The following is a 19,057-nucleotide window of genomic DNA, read 5'->3' on the forward strand; positions in this document are numbered from 1 at the left end:
CATTATCTTCGCCGCCAACCCAACCTGCTCTCAGCTTCACCTGGACCTCTCTCCCCTTTGTTAATCTCCCTGTCTCCATCACAGGGGACGTCTACTACAACCCTGCCGATGCTCACGGTTACCTGGCCTACAATCCTCCCGCCCCTCGTCCCATTCCCTCTGTCTCCGCCGCCTGGGCGGGGCTGTCCCCTCGCAGACTCACACCCGCACGCCGGGGAGGAGTTTGTGTGGGGAAGCGACATGGGAGGGGGGTGTGGAGGGGGAGGAGATTTGGGGGGGGGGGGGGGGGGGGTGGGGGAAGCGCTGTGAGGGGGGGGGGGGGGGGTTGCGGGTGCTGGAGCGGCCGGACGCGGGCGGGCGGGAGCGAGGGACAGAGGCGAGCCGCCAGTGTAAGAGCATTTTATTGCGGCTCCGCCAGCCAGGGGTGCGAGCAGACGTGGGAGATGAGGGGCCTGAGAGAGCAGTCTGGCTCCAACAAGCGGCCGACCAAGTCACGGACCTCGCGGCTGAGCTGGCGCTGCTGCGGGAAGGCGACACCGTTCTGTTGCAACCACAGCATCTTGGGGATGTTGGAGTCGTCGAAGGGCAAGTGCCCGCACAGCACGATGTACAACACGATGCCCAAACTCCACACGTCGCTCTTCGAGCTCTGGTGCGGCACTCCTTGTAGAACCTCGGGCGCCGCATACGCCGTGCTGCCGCAGAAGGTCTGGCTCAGCTCGGCCGCGCCGCCGCCAAAGTGCGTGGCGAAGCCGAAGTCGGCTAGCTTGACGTTGAAGCTTTTGTCCAGCAGCGTGTTCTCGCACTTGAGGTCGCGGTGCGCGATGCCGCGGTCGTGGCAATAGCGGATAGCGTTCACTAACTGGCGGAAAAGCGGCCGCGCCAGCAGCTCGGACAGCGGCCCCTCCCTGCGGATGTGCTCCAAAATATCGCCGCCCTCTGCCAGCTCCATCACCATCCCGATACGGCCGTCCTCAGATTCCCACACCTCGTGTACCTTCACGATGTTCTGGTGGTCCAAAACCTGCACGATCTGCAACTCCCGCGGCAGGAATTTGTGGATGAAATCTGCAGGCGGATAGCGCATGGATCAGCTTCAAGAACCGGCCCGGCCCCCAGCCCCGAGAACCCCCCCGGCCCGAGAACCGCCCCGGCCCCCAGCCCCGAGAACCCCCCCGGCCCGAGAACCGCCCCCGGCCCCCGACAACCGCCCCCGGCCCGACAACCGCCCCGGCCCGAGAACCGCCCCCGGCCCCCGACAACCGCCCCCGGGCCCCGACAACCGCCCCCGGGCCCCGAGAACCACCCCGGCCCGAGAACCGCCCCCGACAACCGCCCCGGCCCGAGAACCAATAGGTGCAGGAGTAGGCCATTCGGCCCTTCGAGTCAAGCACCGCATTCAAATATGATCATGGCTGATCATCCACAATCAATACCCCGTTCCTGCCTTCTCCCCATTAGAAACATCCAGTGAGTTGGCCTCCACTGCCTTCTGTGGCAGATAATTCCACTTATGGTTGGATAGGCTAGGCCTTTTTCTTTGTAGGAGGCTGAGGGGTGAACTTATTGAGGTGTACAAGATCATGAGAGGCTCGGATAAAGTGAACGCCCAAAGTCCTTTTCCCAGGTGAGAGGATCCGGAAACTAGAGGGCATAGGATTAAGGCGAGAGGGGGTAGATTTAAGAGGGAAGTCCACGCTCCCGTCCCTCGGGGTAACTTTTCCACTGAGTGTGGTTTGTATCTGGAATAAGCGGCAGATGAAGTTATAAAACACAGTTGGACAGATCTGTGGATGGGAGGTGTTTCAGGGATTGGGCCATATTGGACTCGCCCGCCTTGCTGACTTGGTGGACATGGACAAGTTGGGCTGAAGGGCCTGTTCTGTGCTGTACTGATGTCTCCTCAGACCCCTCTCCCCCTGACCCCATCCTCACTGCCCCCCCCCCCCCCAATAATAACGGGAGCGTTGTTGTACTGTATACCCTCTCCATCCATCACATCACGTTGTCAGGAGTTATGGGGAGAAGGCGGGAGGGTGGAGTTAGGAGGGAGAGATAGATCAGCCATGATTGAGTGGCGGAGTAAGCCTGATGGGCCGAATGGCCTAATTCTGCTCCTATCACTTATGGACATGAACTTTGTCCATCACATCAGATCTCGCGATTCATTGGAAAGGGTGAAGATGCGACTCGCCAGGATGTTACCCGGGTGACGGGGAGAGGTTGGACCGATTGGGACTTTAACTCTGGAGCGGGGGGTGACCTTACTGAGGTGTACAAGATCATGAGGGGCACGGATAAAGTTGAACGTTCACTATTTTCCGTGGCAGAGGACTCTAGAACTAGGGGGCAGAGGCTTGGAGCGAGAGAGGGCAGAGGCTTGGAGCGAGAGAGGGGTGAGTTAAGACTGGCCACGGGACAACTTTTCCACTCGGACGCTAGTCCGCGCCTGGAACGAGCTGCCAGAGGAAGCTTTAGAGGCGGGTACAGTTACAAGTTTTAAAAGACTATTGGACAGATGTAGATGGAAGGGTCACCTCACCATGTTGTCCAGACACGCTGACCTCCCCGCTGAGTTACTCATTTCCGGGTCTACGCAAGATTCCAGCATCTGTAGATCTTTGTGTCTCCCCTTGGCAGATGTGTGGATTACAGGGACATGGGCCAATGACAGCCACATGGGACTTGCCCTGTACGCCAACTTGGTCGGCATGGACAAGGTGGGCCGAAGGGCCTGTCTCCGTGCTGTCCAGCTCTGTGACTCTATGACGAGCTTTGAGCTAAAGCTGTCCGTCACCGGCGGAAACTGTCATCAGCTGAGCGGACACTAAGTGGGATCTAAACCACATCTGGGCTGAGTGGAGGCGGCGGAGATGGTTCCTTGTGTTTACCTTACCCTTCGGCGCTGTGCGTCTGTCGATGATTTTGATGGCCACCTTGCGCTGCAGATTCCTGCTGTACGCCTCCTTCACCTTGGAGTATGTGCCCTCTCCGATAGTTTCCCCCAGCTGGTATCCTTTAGACAGGAGCAGTTTATCCATCGCTTTGCATCCACCTTCCAGCGAGTCCCAGCGATCACATTCCTCAATTTATCCAGTTCCACGGAACCTAACCAACGTTTCTGGGCTTCCTAAATTATTTCTAAAATTGAACATTATAAAAAAAGCAATCCCGGGTGTGACCACTCAGGCAAAGTAATCCCAGCAGATATAAATGTGGCCTGATTGTGATGCCACAATTTCGCTGTTACTAAGGAGACTTGTGGGATCCCCGCCCGCCACAAGCATTGATGGTTTCACTGGTTACTGGTTAGGGTCTGGTTAGCTTTGGTGCCTGATCTCTTGACGCGGCGGTAGTGGTGATCAAGTTAACCCCTTAATTTCACGTCACAGGCAGGTCCTGTTACTGTGAAACAGAGCCAGCGTCGGGGGGAACTCGGCCCATCCGGGACCGTCTCGCTGCAGGCGAGGAGAAATCTCTCCGTCAATGGCACGGTCTGATTGGAGCCGGTGTGGGTCATTGTTTTTAAACGTTGGGATAGTCCCAGCCTCAACTACCTCCTCTGGCAGCTTGTTCCATACACCCACCACCCTCTGTGTGAAAAAGTTACCCCTCAGATTCCTATTAAATATTTCCCCTTCACCTTGAACCTATGTCCTCTGGTCCTCGATTCCTCTACTCTGGGCAAGAGACTCTGTGCATCTACCCGATCTATTCCTCTCATGATTGTACACACTTTTATAAGATCTCCCCTCATTCTCCTGCGCTTCAAGGAGTAGAGATCCAGCCTACTTAACCTCTCCCTATAGCTCACACCCTCTAGTCCTGGCAACATCATCGTAAATCTATTCTGAACCCTTTCAATCTTTCCTATAACATGGTGCCCAGAACTGAACACAATATTCTAAATGTGGTCTCACCAACGTCTTGTACAACTGCACCATGACTTCCCAACTTCTATACTAAATATTCTGACTGATGAAGGCCAAAGTGCCGAAAGCCTTTTTGACCACCTTATCTACCTGCGACTCGACCTTCAAGGAACCATGCACCTGTAATCCTAGATCCCGCTGCTCTACAACACTCCCCAGAGGCCGACCATTCACTGTGTAGGTCCTGTCCTTGTTCGACGTCAACCATTCCTCCACCCACCTGGCCAATCGATCCAGATCCTGCTGCAATCTTTCACAACCTTCTTCACTATGGGGAAAACAACTAACTTTTGTTGTTAGTTCAAACTTGCTAATCTTGCCGTGTATGTTCTCATCCAAATCATTGATGTCTTATCCAAAGAGAACCAAGCTCGGGTTCCTGATCACGCGTTGGAGCTGAAACGTTCCCGCTCAGACTTTCTCCACAGATGCTGCCCGACCCGCTGACAATTCCCCGCGCTTTCTCTGTTTATAAATCCATCCAATCACCAGTTTGAAGGTTGAGGAGCGATGACCAAGATGTCTCTAACATCCCGCCGCGACCACTCGGCCCGTCCCCGGGGCTCTGTCCGCGCGGCCCGGGCCGGACACCACGGAAGCCGGGGAAAGGCCGGAGCTGCGTCCAATCCCCACCAGCGCAGCGGAACGGCGCGCTCCCGAGGCCCGGCGGCGGCGCTCGCTCCCGAGGCGCGCTGCCGACGTCCATTGACGGCGCTGATTGTGACGCGGGGCCGTGAACCGGCTGAGCCGCCGCCCCCGGCGCCGCAATCTGATCAATCGGAGAAGCCCGAGCGGAGTTGTCGCTAAACCACTCCATCTCCTGATGCCAGTGAGTAGCGCCAATCCCGCGTCGTACCCGCGCCCACACCGTGCCCGCGCCCACACCCACAACCTCACCGTGCCCGCGCCCACACCCTCACCGTGCCCGTGCCCGCGCCCACACCGTGCCCGCGCCCACACCCTCACCGTGCCCGCGCCCACACCCTCACCGTGCCCGTGCCCACACCTTCACCGTGCCCGCGCCCACACCCTCACCGTTCCCGCGCCCTCACCGTGCCCGCGCCCACACCCAAACCATGCCCGCGCCCACACCCTCACCGTGCCCGTGCCCACACCCACATCGTGTCCGCGCCCACACCCTCACCGTGCCCGCGCCCGCCCACATCGTGCCCGCACCCACACCCTCACCGTGCCCGCGCCCACACCCAAACCGTGCCCGCACCCACACCCTCACCGTGCCCGCGCCCACACCCAAACCGTGCCCGCGCCCACATCGTGCCCGCGCCCTCACCGTGCCTGCGCCCACATCGTGCCCGCGCCCACACCCTCACCGTGCACGCGCCCACACCCTCACCGCGCCCACGCTCTCACCGTGCCCGGCCCACACCCTCACCGTGCCCGCGCCCACATCGTGCCCGCGCCCACACTCTCACCGTGCCCGCGCCCACACCCACACCGTGCCCGCGCCCTCACCCTGCCCGCGCCCACATCATGCCCACGCCCACACCGTGACCGCGCTCACACCCTCACCGTGCCCGCGCTCACCCACACGGTGCCCGCGCCCACACCGTTCCCGCGTCCAAATCGTGCCCGCGCCCACACCGTGCCCGCGCCTACACCGTTCCCGCGTCCAAATCGTTCCCGCGTCCACATCGTGCCCGCGCCCACACCCACACCGTATCCGCGCCTACACCGTGCCCGCGCCCGGCCTGACCTTGTTCTACCTCCCCCCCCCCCCCCCCCCCCCCCCCCAGAGATGAACTCCCCGACGCACACCGAGCCACGGAGATTCCCGATCGAGGCGGGCGATTCGAAGGGATCTCTGTCCCGGCCACTCAATCCGGAGCCCGAGCTCCCGAGCCAGCGAGCCGCCAGGTAGGTGCGCGCCGCCGGCGGGACCGCGGGACCGCGCCCGGGACAGCGGGTAATCGGGACCCCGCGCGTCACGGCACCGGCAATGAGCAATGCCGGCGTCATCTCACAGACCAGCTCGGCTCGCCCTGTCCCGCTCCGTCCCGGTCTGTCCCGGTACAAGGGCCCCGGGGAAAGGGGGCATTCAGTTTGTCGGCTGTGAAAGTCCTGAAGTCACCGAGATCCCGGGGCCGGGGCGAGGTCGCTGTGACGCCACAGAGCCCGGGCCGTCTCGCCGCAGGTTCAAGGCAAGAAGCGCCGGCGCGATGGCCCCGTCTCCCGGTCTCCCGGTCCCGCGCCTGCAATCTGTGCGCCCGACCGGTCCCGACACCCGGCCGCAAACTCGCCTCCTCACTGCGCCACTTGCCCGTACAATTCCTAACCTGTAATCAATGAACTTGGAGAGTCACAGAGCCGTGTAGTACGGAAATAGGCCCTTCGGCCCACCTTGTCCATTCCGACCAAGTTGACATTCCCCGCAAAAAAAAGTACAGAGTAACTCAGCGGGTCAGGCAGCATCTGTGGAGAACATGGATAGGTGAGGGTGAGGGTCGGGACGCGGACTCTGGGCAGATAATGTCACCGCCGGATGATGGGTCTGTCACGTGGTTGACCTGGACCAACAACGCCGACTCATTCGCAAATCAAATCCCAGCGTAAAACTGAAGACCGACACAAAAAGTTGGAATAACTTTTCTGGGTCTCGACTCGTAACGTCACCCATTCCTTCTCAACACAGATGCTGCCTGACCCGCTGAGTTACTCCAGCACTTTGTGAAACGTCACCGCTGCGCCACCCCTATAATCTGTTCTCTGCCCGCGTGTACACTCTTGTGTACACTGTTTTATGTGCACGTGTACACCTCTTGTGTACGCTGTTCTATGCCCGTGTGTACACTTCTTGTGTACTCTGTTCTATGCCCGTGTGTACACTCTTGTGTACTCTGTTCTATGGCCGTGTATACACCTAACGCAGCTTTTTCTCCCCCGCCAGACAGCTGAGGAGATGTCCGGGGAGTCACTGCCTGACGATTCCACACGTGTCCATCGACGTGTATATCGCGATGGACAGGAACCCTCCGGCCCGCGCCACGTAACCAGCCACGGAATATTAGTATAAATGTGAGAATATGGGAGCAGGTAGTGGAAGACTAGGGTATTGTAGTGGCTGCCTCAGAAAATGTCTCTGTACATGCAATAAAAATAGTCTTCAAATACCATCCACGTCGCTGCCCTTCCTTCACCCGAGTGAGCAGGACAAGTGCTGGAGGAACTCAGCGGGTCAGGCAGCATCTGTGGAGGACGTGGGTGGGTCTTTCCCGGCGGATGCTGCCTGACCCGCTGAGTTACTCCAGCACCGACAGTTGCTCGCGCCTTCATTACATTTAGAACTCTGTCCAAGGTCCACGTGGGCAAGAGAAGGTTCCAGAACAACAATATGATCAGTTTCTGAGGAACAGCTGGCACATTGTCGCCCAATGGCCTCTCTTGCATGTACGGCATGATTTGACTGGGTCGCCGAACAAGCATTTACCGTCGACACAAGGATCTTAAAAAGACAACATTTGTTGGGAGAAGATGGATTTCACTGTATCTTGCTACGTGTTCAAGAGAGAGTTAGATTTAGGTCTTAGGGGCTAATGGAATCAAGGGATATGGGGAGAAAGCAGGATCGGGGTACTGATTTTGGATGATCAGCCATGATTGTATTGAATGGTGGTGCTGGCTCGAAGGGCCGAATGGCCTCCTCCTGCACCTATTGTCCATGTTTCTATGTGTCTTCCCTTCTCGTACTCCATCTCAATATTATTGGAGATCCAATCACTGCAGTGGCATTATCTGCAAACTGCCCCAATGAGGGTTAGTATATCTACCTTGTGGTGAATTCCATTCCTCTAGAAAGTACCCTGCTTGTTCTCAATCAAAATGCCCCCACTATGTCCAGGGGACATGGGAATGTGTCACCTTGCATTTTCCTGCACTGGCCAATCACATGCCCAATTATGCAAGTTCACGACAGGAGGAAGAATCTTTTCATGTGATTGGAACAATATTGGGCCATTCGGCCCATTTAGTCATGGCTGATCTATCTATCCCTCTCAACCCTATTCTCCTGTCTTCTCCCCTTAACCCGTAATCAAATAGTACCGTCCGTATTATTATCCAAATGGGGAAAGTCAGCAGATGAGTAAATATCGGAGTGATCTGGGTGTGTGGTGCATGACCGCGGCCACAGGCATGGCCCAGTGACCTTCATGTTAGAGACTGAGAGTTTGGAAATAGTGTTGTTGTAGTTCTACACGGTGCTAGTGTGGCCACATCTGGACACACTTCTGGTCTCTTTATTTACTTTAGTTTAGTTTATTGTCACGTGTACCAAGGTACCATGAAAAGCTTTCATGGCATGCTAACCAGTCAGCAGAAAGACAATACATGATTACAATCCCTTCTCCCCAGAGATGCTGCCTGTCCCGCTGAGTTACTCCAGCATTTTGTGTCTATACATGATTACTATCAATGTCTTTACAGTGTATAGATACATGATAAGGGAATAACGTTCAGTGCAAGGTAAAGCCAGCAAAGTCCGAACAAGGATAGTCTGAGGGTCATCAAAGAGGTAGATAGTAGTTCAGCACTGCTCTCTAGTTGATGGTAGGATGATTTAGTTGCGTGATAACAGCTGGGAAGAAACTTCCCTGAATCTGTAGGTGTGCGTTTTCACACTTCTGTACCTTTTGCTTGATGGGAGAGGTGAGACTTGGGAGGGAGTGACTGGGGTAAGTCTCATTATTGATTATGCTGCTGGCCTTGCTCAGGCTGTGTGAGGTATCAATGTTCAATAGCAGGGAGGTTGGATTGTGTGACGGTCTGGTCTAGGCTGCTTGTGCCCACAATTTGTTGCAATTTTTTGCGGTCCTGGATGGAGCAGTGTCAGCATGGTTATTCTGGCATTGGAGGCAGGCCACGATTCAGATTCAGATCAGATTGATGCTAAACAAGCCCATGGTAGTGTCAGTTCATGGAACCACACACTTCCTCTGGTAACCACAACTGTACACATTACTACAAGTATTGGCTGATCAATGCCACAGTTGATGAAGGCAATCTTTCTTCACCCCTCTCCACCCACACTGTCATTTTCAGGGAGTTATGTGGGCATTTGTGCTCCAAGGTCCCTCTGACATTAACTTTGCCGATGTCCCTGCCGTTTACTTTGCATGTCCTGAAATACATGATCTCATAGTTGTCTGCATTAAATTCCTGCCACCACTCCGCCAAATTTGGGAGTTAGGTCTCGTTCCTGACACATGCATTCCTGCTTTCCTTGTGTTAGGTGAGTTTAAATGTCAACATTTTGGCTCCAATTTGATACAAGGTCTATTTTAAGAGCCTTTAACACAATGCCCCATTAATTCAACCTGATGCAGTTAGAAACATAGAAACATAGAAATTAGGTGCAGGAGTAGGCCATTCGGCCCTTCGAGCCTGCACCACCATTCAATATGATCATGGCTGATCATCCAACTCAGTATCCCGTACCTGCCTTCTCTCCATACCCTCTGATCCCCTTAGCCACAAGGGCCACATCTAACTCCCTCTTAAATATAGCCAATGAACTGGCCTCGACTACCCTCTGTGGCAGGGAGTTCCAGAGATTCACCACTCTCTGTGTGAAAAAAGTTCTTCTCATCTCGGTTTTAAAGGATTTCCCCCTTATCCTTAAGCTGTGACCCCTTGTCCTGGACTTCCCCAACATCGGGAGCAATCTTCCTGCATCTAGCCTGTCCAACCCCTTAAGAATTTTGTAAGTTTCTATAAGATCCCCTCTCAATCTCCTAAATTCTAGAGAGTTGATGCTAATTGAATGCATTCAGCCCATGATCAATAAGTTAATGGACAACAGCACTTAGCTGAATGATCGATCGAACCCCCTGTCACTGATCAGGCCGCTCTGAGTCCAATATATTCCTTCAGTGAATCACCAGGGACGAGTTAAACCCATCGTCTGAAGTAGATTCATATTCAGCTGGTTCCCCTTTTGGTCCAGGTGTGGTTTTGCTTCAGCCATTGTCTCATTGGGTCACACACTGTACATCGTTCGGCTCCCAAGAGATTGGGGGTTTCACAACACAGAACACACTGCAGGACACAAAGCTCTGTAGTGTTCACATCTTTTAATGGACCATCCGATGGTAAACATATTATTCAACTGTGTGAATAGTAACGCCGCAAATCCATCACATCCCTGATCAGATAATCATGTTCTTCTCCGCTTATAAATCCCAAAGGAAAATCATCCTATGAAGCAATTCTTATTCTGGCATTAACATCGAACATTTGCAATTGTTAGTATTTTTCAATTTGAATAATGGACAATGATTCCATTCACACATGTTGAAAATTTCCCATTATTTGAGGCCGGAATAATCTCCTGGATTCATCTAACACCATTCTACATCCCAATTGTAAATCCTATCATTGTGTTGTCATTATAATAATGATACAATATCAATTTGCTAATCATTGGAACATAAATGATGATTTTGGAATGTTGGTCGTATTGTGCTCATGTATCATGTTCAGTACTCATGTTCAGTACTCATGTTCAGTACTCATGTTCAGTACTCATGTTCAGTAATAATGTACAGTAATCATCTACAGTACTCATGGACAGTAATCATGTAGAGTAATCATGTACAGTAATCATGTACAGTAATCATCTACAGTAATCATCTACAGTAATAATGTTCAGTAATAATGTACAGTAATCATGTAGAGTAATCATGTATCATACCCATGTATAGCCCTCCTGTATGGTACTCCTGTGTCCTAACCATGTACAGTATTACTGCACAGTAATCATGTACTGCATCTTACTGGCCAATCATTTGCCCAACATCAGGAAGAAATATGTAAAGAGAGTCTCTTTGCCCTGACAGATGCCTCTCTGTCCACTGAGATCCTGGCTGATCAATGCTGGGCTCTCTGTACCGGCTCCCCATCATTTTTATTTCCTCGATCATTCAAATGTTTATTTATATCCACTTTGAATAGTGCCAAAGATTTGGCTTCCACCATCCTCAGGGGAAGCGAATTCCAGAAGTTTCCATGCACCCCAGTTTTAAATGACAATTTAATAAATTATACATAAATTATTCAGCAGCAGTTACTTTCCCGCAACCGTCAGGTTCTTGAACCGACCCTCACGACCCTCATGACCCTCACGACCCTCACGACCCTCATGACCCTCACAACCCTCATGACCCTCACGACCCTCACGACCCTCACGACCCTCATGACCCTCACGACCCTCACGACCCTCATGACCCTCATGGCCCGCACGACCCTCTTGACCCTCACGACCTTGATCCGACCTCGGCCACGGAACAGTACAGATCACATCTTGCACATTACATTATTTGGAGTATTGCAGTTAATTCAGGTCGCCCCATTACAGGATGAGGAGGCTTTGGAGAGAGTGCAGAGGAGTTGACCAGAATGATGCCTGGATTCAAGGGTGAGGTTGGACAGACTTAAGATAACAAGAGGTATAGATAAAGCAGTCAAAATCTTTTTCGCAGGATGGAAAAATCAAATACTAGAGGGCATAGGTTTAAGGTGAGAGGGGCGAAGTTTAAAGGAGATGTGCAGGGCAGGATCTTTACACAGAGGGTGGTGGGTGCCTGCTGGAACGTGCTGCTGGGGGTGGTGGTGGAGGCAGATATGATAGTGGCGTTTTAAAGATTTTTGGATTGGAACATGGATCTGCAGGGAATGAAGGGATGTGGGACATGTGCAGGCAGAGGAGGTTAGTTTAACTTGGCATCATGTACAGCATAGACATTGTGGGTCATGTGCAGGCAGATAAGTGATGGCCTCAATTTCAGCACAGATATTGTGGTCTGAAAGTCCCATTCTTATTCCTCTTCTATGAAGCAGGTGCTGCATGCAGTTTCTATGCAGGTCCCAGACTGAGCTGTAACTGGGCGTGTGGTCGCTGTGGTCTGCCCCCGTTTGGCAGGTGAACAGGAAGGTTTGGTAGAGGCACCGACACAGCTGGTGTTGGCTTGGTGTCTGCACCTGTAGCGGTTGCCCCGAGACGGGTTGTAATGAGGTTCCTGGTGACCCAGCACAGCCTCTGCCCTAGTGCCAATTTGCACACGTCATTGTCATGTTGTGGCAACATTGCTAACACACCAGTTCAATCCGCTATGCCAGGCAGCTGGTCAAGCTGTATCAGGGCAAGAAGCTGTGTTTCTCCCATACTACAAAGCCATGCAGGTTTGTAGGTTAATTGGCTTCTGTAAATCGCCGCTAGAGTGTAGGATAGAACTAGAGTGTGGGGTGTCGTCGACTAGGTGGGCCAAAGGGCCTGTTTCCACACTGTATCAGTAAAACTAAAACTAAAAATGTAAAGATCTCCCCTCTCCCATCAGGCAAGAGGTATAGAGATGTGAGAATGCACACCTCCAGATTCAGGGACAGTTTGTCCAAACCTATTATCAGGCAATTGAACCACCCTATCACAACGGAAGACTGGAGGGGGGCAAATGTTGTGCCTTTTTTCAAGAAGGGCTGCAGAGAAAATGCTGGGAACTATAGGCCAGTGAGCTTAACATCTGTAGTTGGAAAGTTACTGGAGAGTATTCTGAGGGATAGGTTATACAGGTATTTGGATGGGCAAGGGCTGATTTGGGGCTGATCTGATTGATTTTTTTGAACACGTGACCAAAAAAGTCGACGAGGGCAGGTCTGTAGATGTTGTGTACATGGGTTTCAGTAAGGCATTTGACAAGGTGCCGCATAGTAGGCTGCACTTGAAAGATAGATCGCAGGGAATCCAAGGAGAGATAGCTGAATGGATAACAAATTGGCTTCATGGAAGGAAGCAGAGGGTGATGGTGGAAGATTGCTTCTCAGGTTCCTATTGAGTCTTTCCCCTCTCACCTCCGGTTCCTGATTCCCACATTGGTCCCACATTGGGAAGATGATAATTGAATTTATTACCAAACATGGTCTGTAATATTGGACCAGATCTTTCAACTGTTATATCTCTAAGCAGTGGATTGTCGTTTGTTTAGTTTAGAGATACAGCATAGAAACAGGCCCTTCGGCCCATTGAGCCCGTGCCAACCATTGATCACCCGTTCACACTAGTTCTACAATATCCCACTCCCTACACACTAGGGGCAACTCACAGAGGCCGATTAACCTACAAACCCACACGTATTTGGGATGTGAGAGGAAACCGGAGCACCCGGAGGAAACCCATGCAGGCACAGGGAGAACGTGCAAACTCCACACAGACAGCACCCTAGGAGTGGATCGAACCTGAGTCCCTGCCGCTCGCTGTGCCCATTGTCATTCAATATCCTCTGGATAGAGGTCTATCATTAATCGATTCCTGTGATCCTGGCCCTTGCAGCAAATTAGTTACTTTATTTACCTTAGTTTCTTTATTGCATGTACTGAGACACAATGAAATGCTTGTTCTTCATGATATCCAGTCACATCTAATTGTGGTTGGGGGTGTACCCTGATCACATCATTGAACCTTGATCACATCATTCAGTATTTCCCGGCACGCATCAGGTATTAAAAACAACACCTCATTGACAAGGAAACTCGGACAAAACACCAGATGGCCAGTTGTTTACCACTGAGCTCAGAACTAATCACCTGCAGGCCCCACATTCATGCAATGTATTGACGAACATAGTCAACAGGCACAAGCCACACATTCTGCATTCAGCTGCACAGCCCTGGTTTATAAATTGACATTAATATATCAAACCTTAAAGCATCTTGGAAATGGAGAACAGTGCAAATCCATATGGTATCGAGAAATGTTATTGACGGGAGATTAAACCCAGTTCTAGTGCTACTTGTAGGTGGGGCCACGGATAAGATATCTGACAGTTCATGGTGAGGAAGTGCTGGAGGATCTCAACAAGTCAGGCAGCATCTGTGGGGGGAATGGACAGACTCAACAAGTCAGGCAGCATCTGTGGGGGGAATGGACAGACTCAACAAGTCAGGCAGCATCTGTGGGGGGAATGGACAGACTCAACAAGTCAGGCAGCATCTGTGGGGGGAATGGACAGACTCAGCGGGTCAGGCAGCATTTGTGGGGGGTGGGGGTGGGGGGGGTATGAAGTGGTGGACGTTTCGGATTAGGACGCTTCTCCCGTTCCCTCCACAGATGCTGCATGACCCAAACACTTTTTCTGAAGATCCCAGCATCTGCAGTTCCCCGCGCCTCCAGTTAATCATGGGATTTATTTCATTTGGAAAGGATATCTCTGCCTTGTACAAGGTGTTGATTTTGTGAAGCAGGGTTACTGGGGTAGTGGGATAAATGTTCGTGGAAATGGATGGGAGTGGGGCGGGGGGGGGGGGGGGGGGGGGGGGGGGGGGGGGGGGGGGGGGGTGTTCTTGTAATTGGAGAGTTCAATGTTCATACATGGTTGTAAACTACCCAAGCGGAATACGAGGAGCTGTTCATCCAGTGTGTGTGCGGCATCACTCTAGCAATGGTGGTGATATTTGTCTTGCCAGAGACTGAGGCAGACGCTGGGTGGGGGAAGTGCAGGTTGTGTTTACACCAGAGTGAGGCGAATGGCAGCTCCTTGTGCTGTTGGTGGGTGGAGTGAGGAGCAGGAACACGGATGCAGAACCACAGGCGGCACAACCTGCACTGCTCGCCGCATGCAACGGTACATACATGCAACGCTGGCTGGTGCTGGAGCGGGTGGGCTGCTGGTCCGGCAGCCGCCACTAGGTGGAGCTGTGGAGCAGGCGTGCGGGTTCACAGCGTCCGATGTGTGGCTACAACACTCCCTTCCTCCCCCTCCCCCCACCCCCCACCCCTCACCCCCCGTCCCTTCCCTTCCACCACCCCCCGTCCCTTCCCCCACCCCACCCTCACCTCCCCACCCCCTCCCCCCGTCCCTTCCCCCACTCCCCCCCCCCACCCTCACCTCCCCACCCCCACCCCCACCCATCCCACCCCACCCTCACCTCCCGTCCCTTCCCCCACCCCTCACCTCCCCACTCCCCGTCCCTTCCCCTACCCCTCACCCTCACCTCCCCACCCCCCGTCCCCACCCCCTTCTCCCACCCACTCTCTCGTCCCCTCCCCCGTCCTCTCCCCCTCCCTCGCCAGGGTCAGCGCTCCTTACAAATGTCGGCTTAAGGCAAAGATTCGCTCTGAAAGCAGGTGGACAAAGCGTTTTTGAGCAGAGGTGTAAATGGTGAAACACACAATAGGCTGGGGGAGGTGGGGAGGGGGAGGTGGGGGCTGGGGGTGAAAGCCGCCACCTCACACATGCCACATGTAAATGCCACATGTAAATGCCACATGTAAATGCCACATGTAAATGCCACATGTAAATGCCACATGTAAATGCCACAATTACTAAAGGACTTGGCATTTTTCCACCGAACAGACGCGGCTCTGAAATTAAAGGCGCCGCTGCCGTTGTCATGGGAACAGAGGCTTTGACCCTAGAGACGCTGCAGTTAAATATTCCAAAGACTTAAATATCATCAAACAGCGACAATGGTGGGGGGGGGGGGGATTTAAGTTTATTGTCACGTGTACTAACCAGTCAGCGGAAAGACAATACATGATTACACTCGAGCCGTCCACAGTGTACAGATACAGGATAAAGGGAATAACGTTTAGTGCAAGGTAAAGCCAGTAAAGTCCGATCAAAGATAGTCCGAGGGTCACCAATGAGGTAGATCAGGGGTGGGGAACCTGCGGCCTTCTAGGACATTAAGTCGGCAAAGAGTAGGAGTAAACGGGTCCTTTTCACAATGGCGGGCAGTGACTAGTGGGGTACCGCAAGGCTCAGTGCTGGGACCTCAGCTATTTACAATATATATTAATGATCTGGATGAGGGAATTGAAGGCAATATCTCCAAGTTTGCGGATGACACTAAGCTGGGGGGCAGTGTTAGCTGTGAGGAGGATGCTAGGAAACTGCAAGGTGACTTGGATAGGCTGGGTGAGTGGGCAAATGTTTGGCAGATGCAGTATAATGTGGGTAAATGTGAGGTTATCCATTTTGGTGGCAAAAACAGGAAAGCAGACTATTATCTAAATGGTGGCTGATTAGGAAATGGGGAGATGCAACGAGACCTGGGTGTCATGGTACACCAGTCATTGAAAGTAGGCATGCAGGTGCAGCAGGCAGTGAAGAAAGCGAATGGTATGTTAGCTTTCATAGCAAAAGGATTTGAGTATAGGAGCAGGGAGGTTCTACTGTAGTTGTACAGGGTCTTGGTGAGACCACACCTGGAGTATTGCGTACAGTTTTGGTCTCCAAATCTGAGGAAGGACATTATTGCCATAGAGGGAGTACAGAGAAGGTTCACCAGACTGATTCCTGGGATGTCAGGACTGTCTTATGAAGAAAGACTGGATAGACTTGGTTTATACTCTCTAGAATTTAGGAGATTGAGAGGGGATCTTATAGAAACTTACAAAATTCTTAAGGGGTTGGACAGGCTAGATGCAGGAAGATTGTTCCCGAAGGTACACAAAATTGCTGGGGAAACTCAGCGGGTGCAGCAGCATCTATGGAGCGAAGGAAATAGGCGACGTTTCGGGCCGAAACCCTTCTTCAGACTCCTTCTTGTTCCCGATGTTGGGGAAGTCCAGGACAAGGGGTCACAGTTTAAGGATAAGGGGGAAATCCTTTAAAACCGAGATGAGAAAAACTTTTTTCACACAGAGATTGGTGAATCTCTGGAACTCTCTGCCACAGAGGGTAGTTGAGGCCAGTTCATTGGCTATATTTAAGAGGGAGTTAGATGTGGCCCTTGTGGCTAAAGGGATCAGAGGGTATGGAGAGAAGGCAGGTACGGGATACTGAGTTGGATGATCAGCCATGATCATATTGAATGGCGGTGCAGGCTCGAAGGGCCGAATGGCCTACTCCTGCACCTAATTTCTATGTTTATATGTTTTGAATGAATCCAAATGTTGTAGAACAAATCATTTTATTTTTATTAATATGTTTTTGTTCGTCTTTATTATTCTTATTTTAATCTTAAGATGAATGTATCTAAAACACCAAAGAGTAAAAGAGGATCCAACGAAATAATCCTCCCCGACTGACGGCCACAATTAAAACATTAGTAAGTCATGAGGGCTATTTTAACACCTGTTATGCTCATGATTTGGTTCTAATTCGACTCTAGAATGTACGTTAACTTTGACATGAGCGAAAAATGCTTTCTTGCTTTTCAACCACTTATTGCTGCGAATCTACATTCTCCTACCTAACTCAAATCAAGACGCCCTTAAGATTCAGATTCAGATTCAGATTCAGATTCAGATTCAGATTCAACTTTAATTGTCATTGTCAGTGTACAGTACAGAAACAATGAAATGCAGTTAGCATCTCCCTGGAAGAGCGACATAGCATATGATTTCAATAAGGTCACAAATGGCGGATACCCATCTAGAAGATCAGCTGAAACTGCGTATCTCCATGTTGCAACCAAATATTCAAATGCTTTCCCACCAAAAAGCAGTCACAACAAAGTCATTAAAACGTTCATTAACTTTAGAATGAACCATTTTGTTTATTTTCTTGAAGTTAGTACATAGTAGTTAGATTTTTTACAAAATAATGTACATTTTGAAGTATATCTGATTGAAGTTTCACGAGCGTTCTTCCTCCACGCTCTCATCGCCACCTCCACCGCGAGGCCCCACTTCACGCCTCCCTGGTGCCGGCCCCCAGCCCCGGCCCGTCCCGGGCTTCTACCCGAGATATTGTGGGCTGAAGGGCCTGTTCTTGTGCTGTACCATGCTATGTTACCTGTCAGTCCATGTTGAACTCAACGGTGATTAGGTCTTGTTGTGACCTATTACATCGCTGGCGGTAGACATTAGCAACCACTGAGCCAGTGGTCTCTGCCAGTGGTCTCTGCCAGTGGTCTCTGCCAGTGGTCTCTGCCAGTGGTCTCTGCCAGTGGTCTCTGCCAGTGGCTGCAGATGGAGACTGCCCCGTCCCACCGTCTCCCAGTCATTGACCACGGACATCGCAACATGCCTCACATGGCGATGGGTGTTTGCCGTCCACTGGCTGAAACACGGAAACATAGACAGAGTAGGCCATTCGGTCCTTCGAGCCAGCACCGCCATTCAATATGATCATGGCTGATCATCCACAATCAGTACCCCGTTCCTGCTTTCTCCCCATATCCCTTGATTCCTTTTGCCCCAAGAGCTAAATCTAACTCTCTCTTGAAAACATCAAGACTGAAGGCTGAGAATGTGCAGGCGAGCTTCCGCCCATCCCCCACCCCGCGGTTGTCATGGATACGGGCAGCATGTTCCTGTAACACGGACATGGCGGTCACCCCGGGCCCGGCCACGTGACAACATCTACAGCTTGACTGGACACAGCTACACTGGGCCAGGCCATACACCGCTGTATTACTGTCTGTACACAGTTCCAGCACCATCACGACGTGTGTCTTTGTTTTAGCGTCTAAATCCAAGCGAATACAAGCCCAGTCGACCCATTCTTTCATCGGATGGCGGGACTGAGATATGATGAAAGAATGGGTCGACTGGGCTTATATTCCCTGGAATTTAGAAAGATGCGAGGGGAACTTATAGCAACATATAAAATTCTTAGATAATTGGACAGGGTAGATGAAGGGAAAATGTTCCCGGTGTTGAGGGAGTCCAGAACCAGGGGTCACAGTTTAAGAATAAGGGGTAAGCCATTTAGGACTGAGATGAGGAAAAAGTTTTCACACAGAGAGTTGTGAATCTGTGCAATTCTCTGCCACAAAAGGCAGTGGAGGCCAATTGTCTGGATGTTTTCAAGAGAGAGGTAGATTTAGCTCTGAGGGTTAACGGATATGGGGAGAAAGCAGGAACGGGGTACTGATTGTGGATGATCAGCCATGATCATATTGAATGGCGGTGCTGGCTTGAAGGACCGAATGGCCTACTCCAACACCTATTGTTTATGTTCTAACTGGTGCGGTGTGGGGGGTGGGGTGGGGGGGACTGGCTAACGTGGAACCTGAACTGAGTACGTCATTGTCACATGGGACAAGTCACAGTGAAATGATTTGTTTGCGCATCGTGTGGAGTTTGGCACAGAGTCGCGCATAGGGGGCGTTTTCACAGTCTACACCAAAGATCTTATAGCAGAGCTCTGCTATAGGATCTTTGATCT

The 19,057-nt window shown here is 51.9% G+C and overlaps 1 protein-coding gene across 1 annotated transcript; it reads right to left on the bottom strand.

The window, feature by feature from the left end:
* Nucleotides 1-376: 376 nt before the first annotated feature.
* Nucleotides 377-3,549, bottom strand: tssk3 (testis specific serine kinase 3). Its single transcript, XM_033044808.1, has 2 exons — nucleotides 2,897-3,549; nucleotides 377-1,068 (listed from the first exon to the last, which is right to left on the bottom strand). The coding sequence occupies exons 1-2, from the start codon at nucleotides 3,039-3,041 to the stop codon at nucleotides 401-403; spliced, it is 813 nt and encodes a 270-aa protein (XP_032900699.1). The 5' UTR covers nucleotides 3,042-3,549; the 3' UTR covers nucleotides 377-400.
* Nucleotides 3,550-19,057: the final 15,508 nt, after the last annotated feature.

The sequence above is a fragment of the Amblyraja radiata genome, chromosome 27 (genome assembly GCF_010909765.2).
Source record: "Amblyraja radiata isolate CabotCenter1 chromosome 27, sAmbRad1.1.pri, whole genome shotgun sequence".
In the NCBI taxonomy this organism is placed as follows: domain Eukaryota; kingdom Metazoa; phylum Chordata; class Chondrichthyes; order Rajiformes; family Rajidae; genus Amblyraja; species Amblyraja radiata.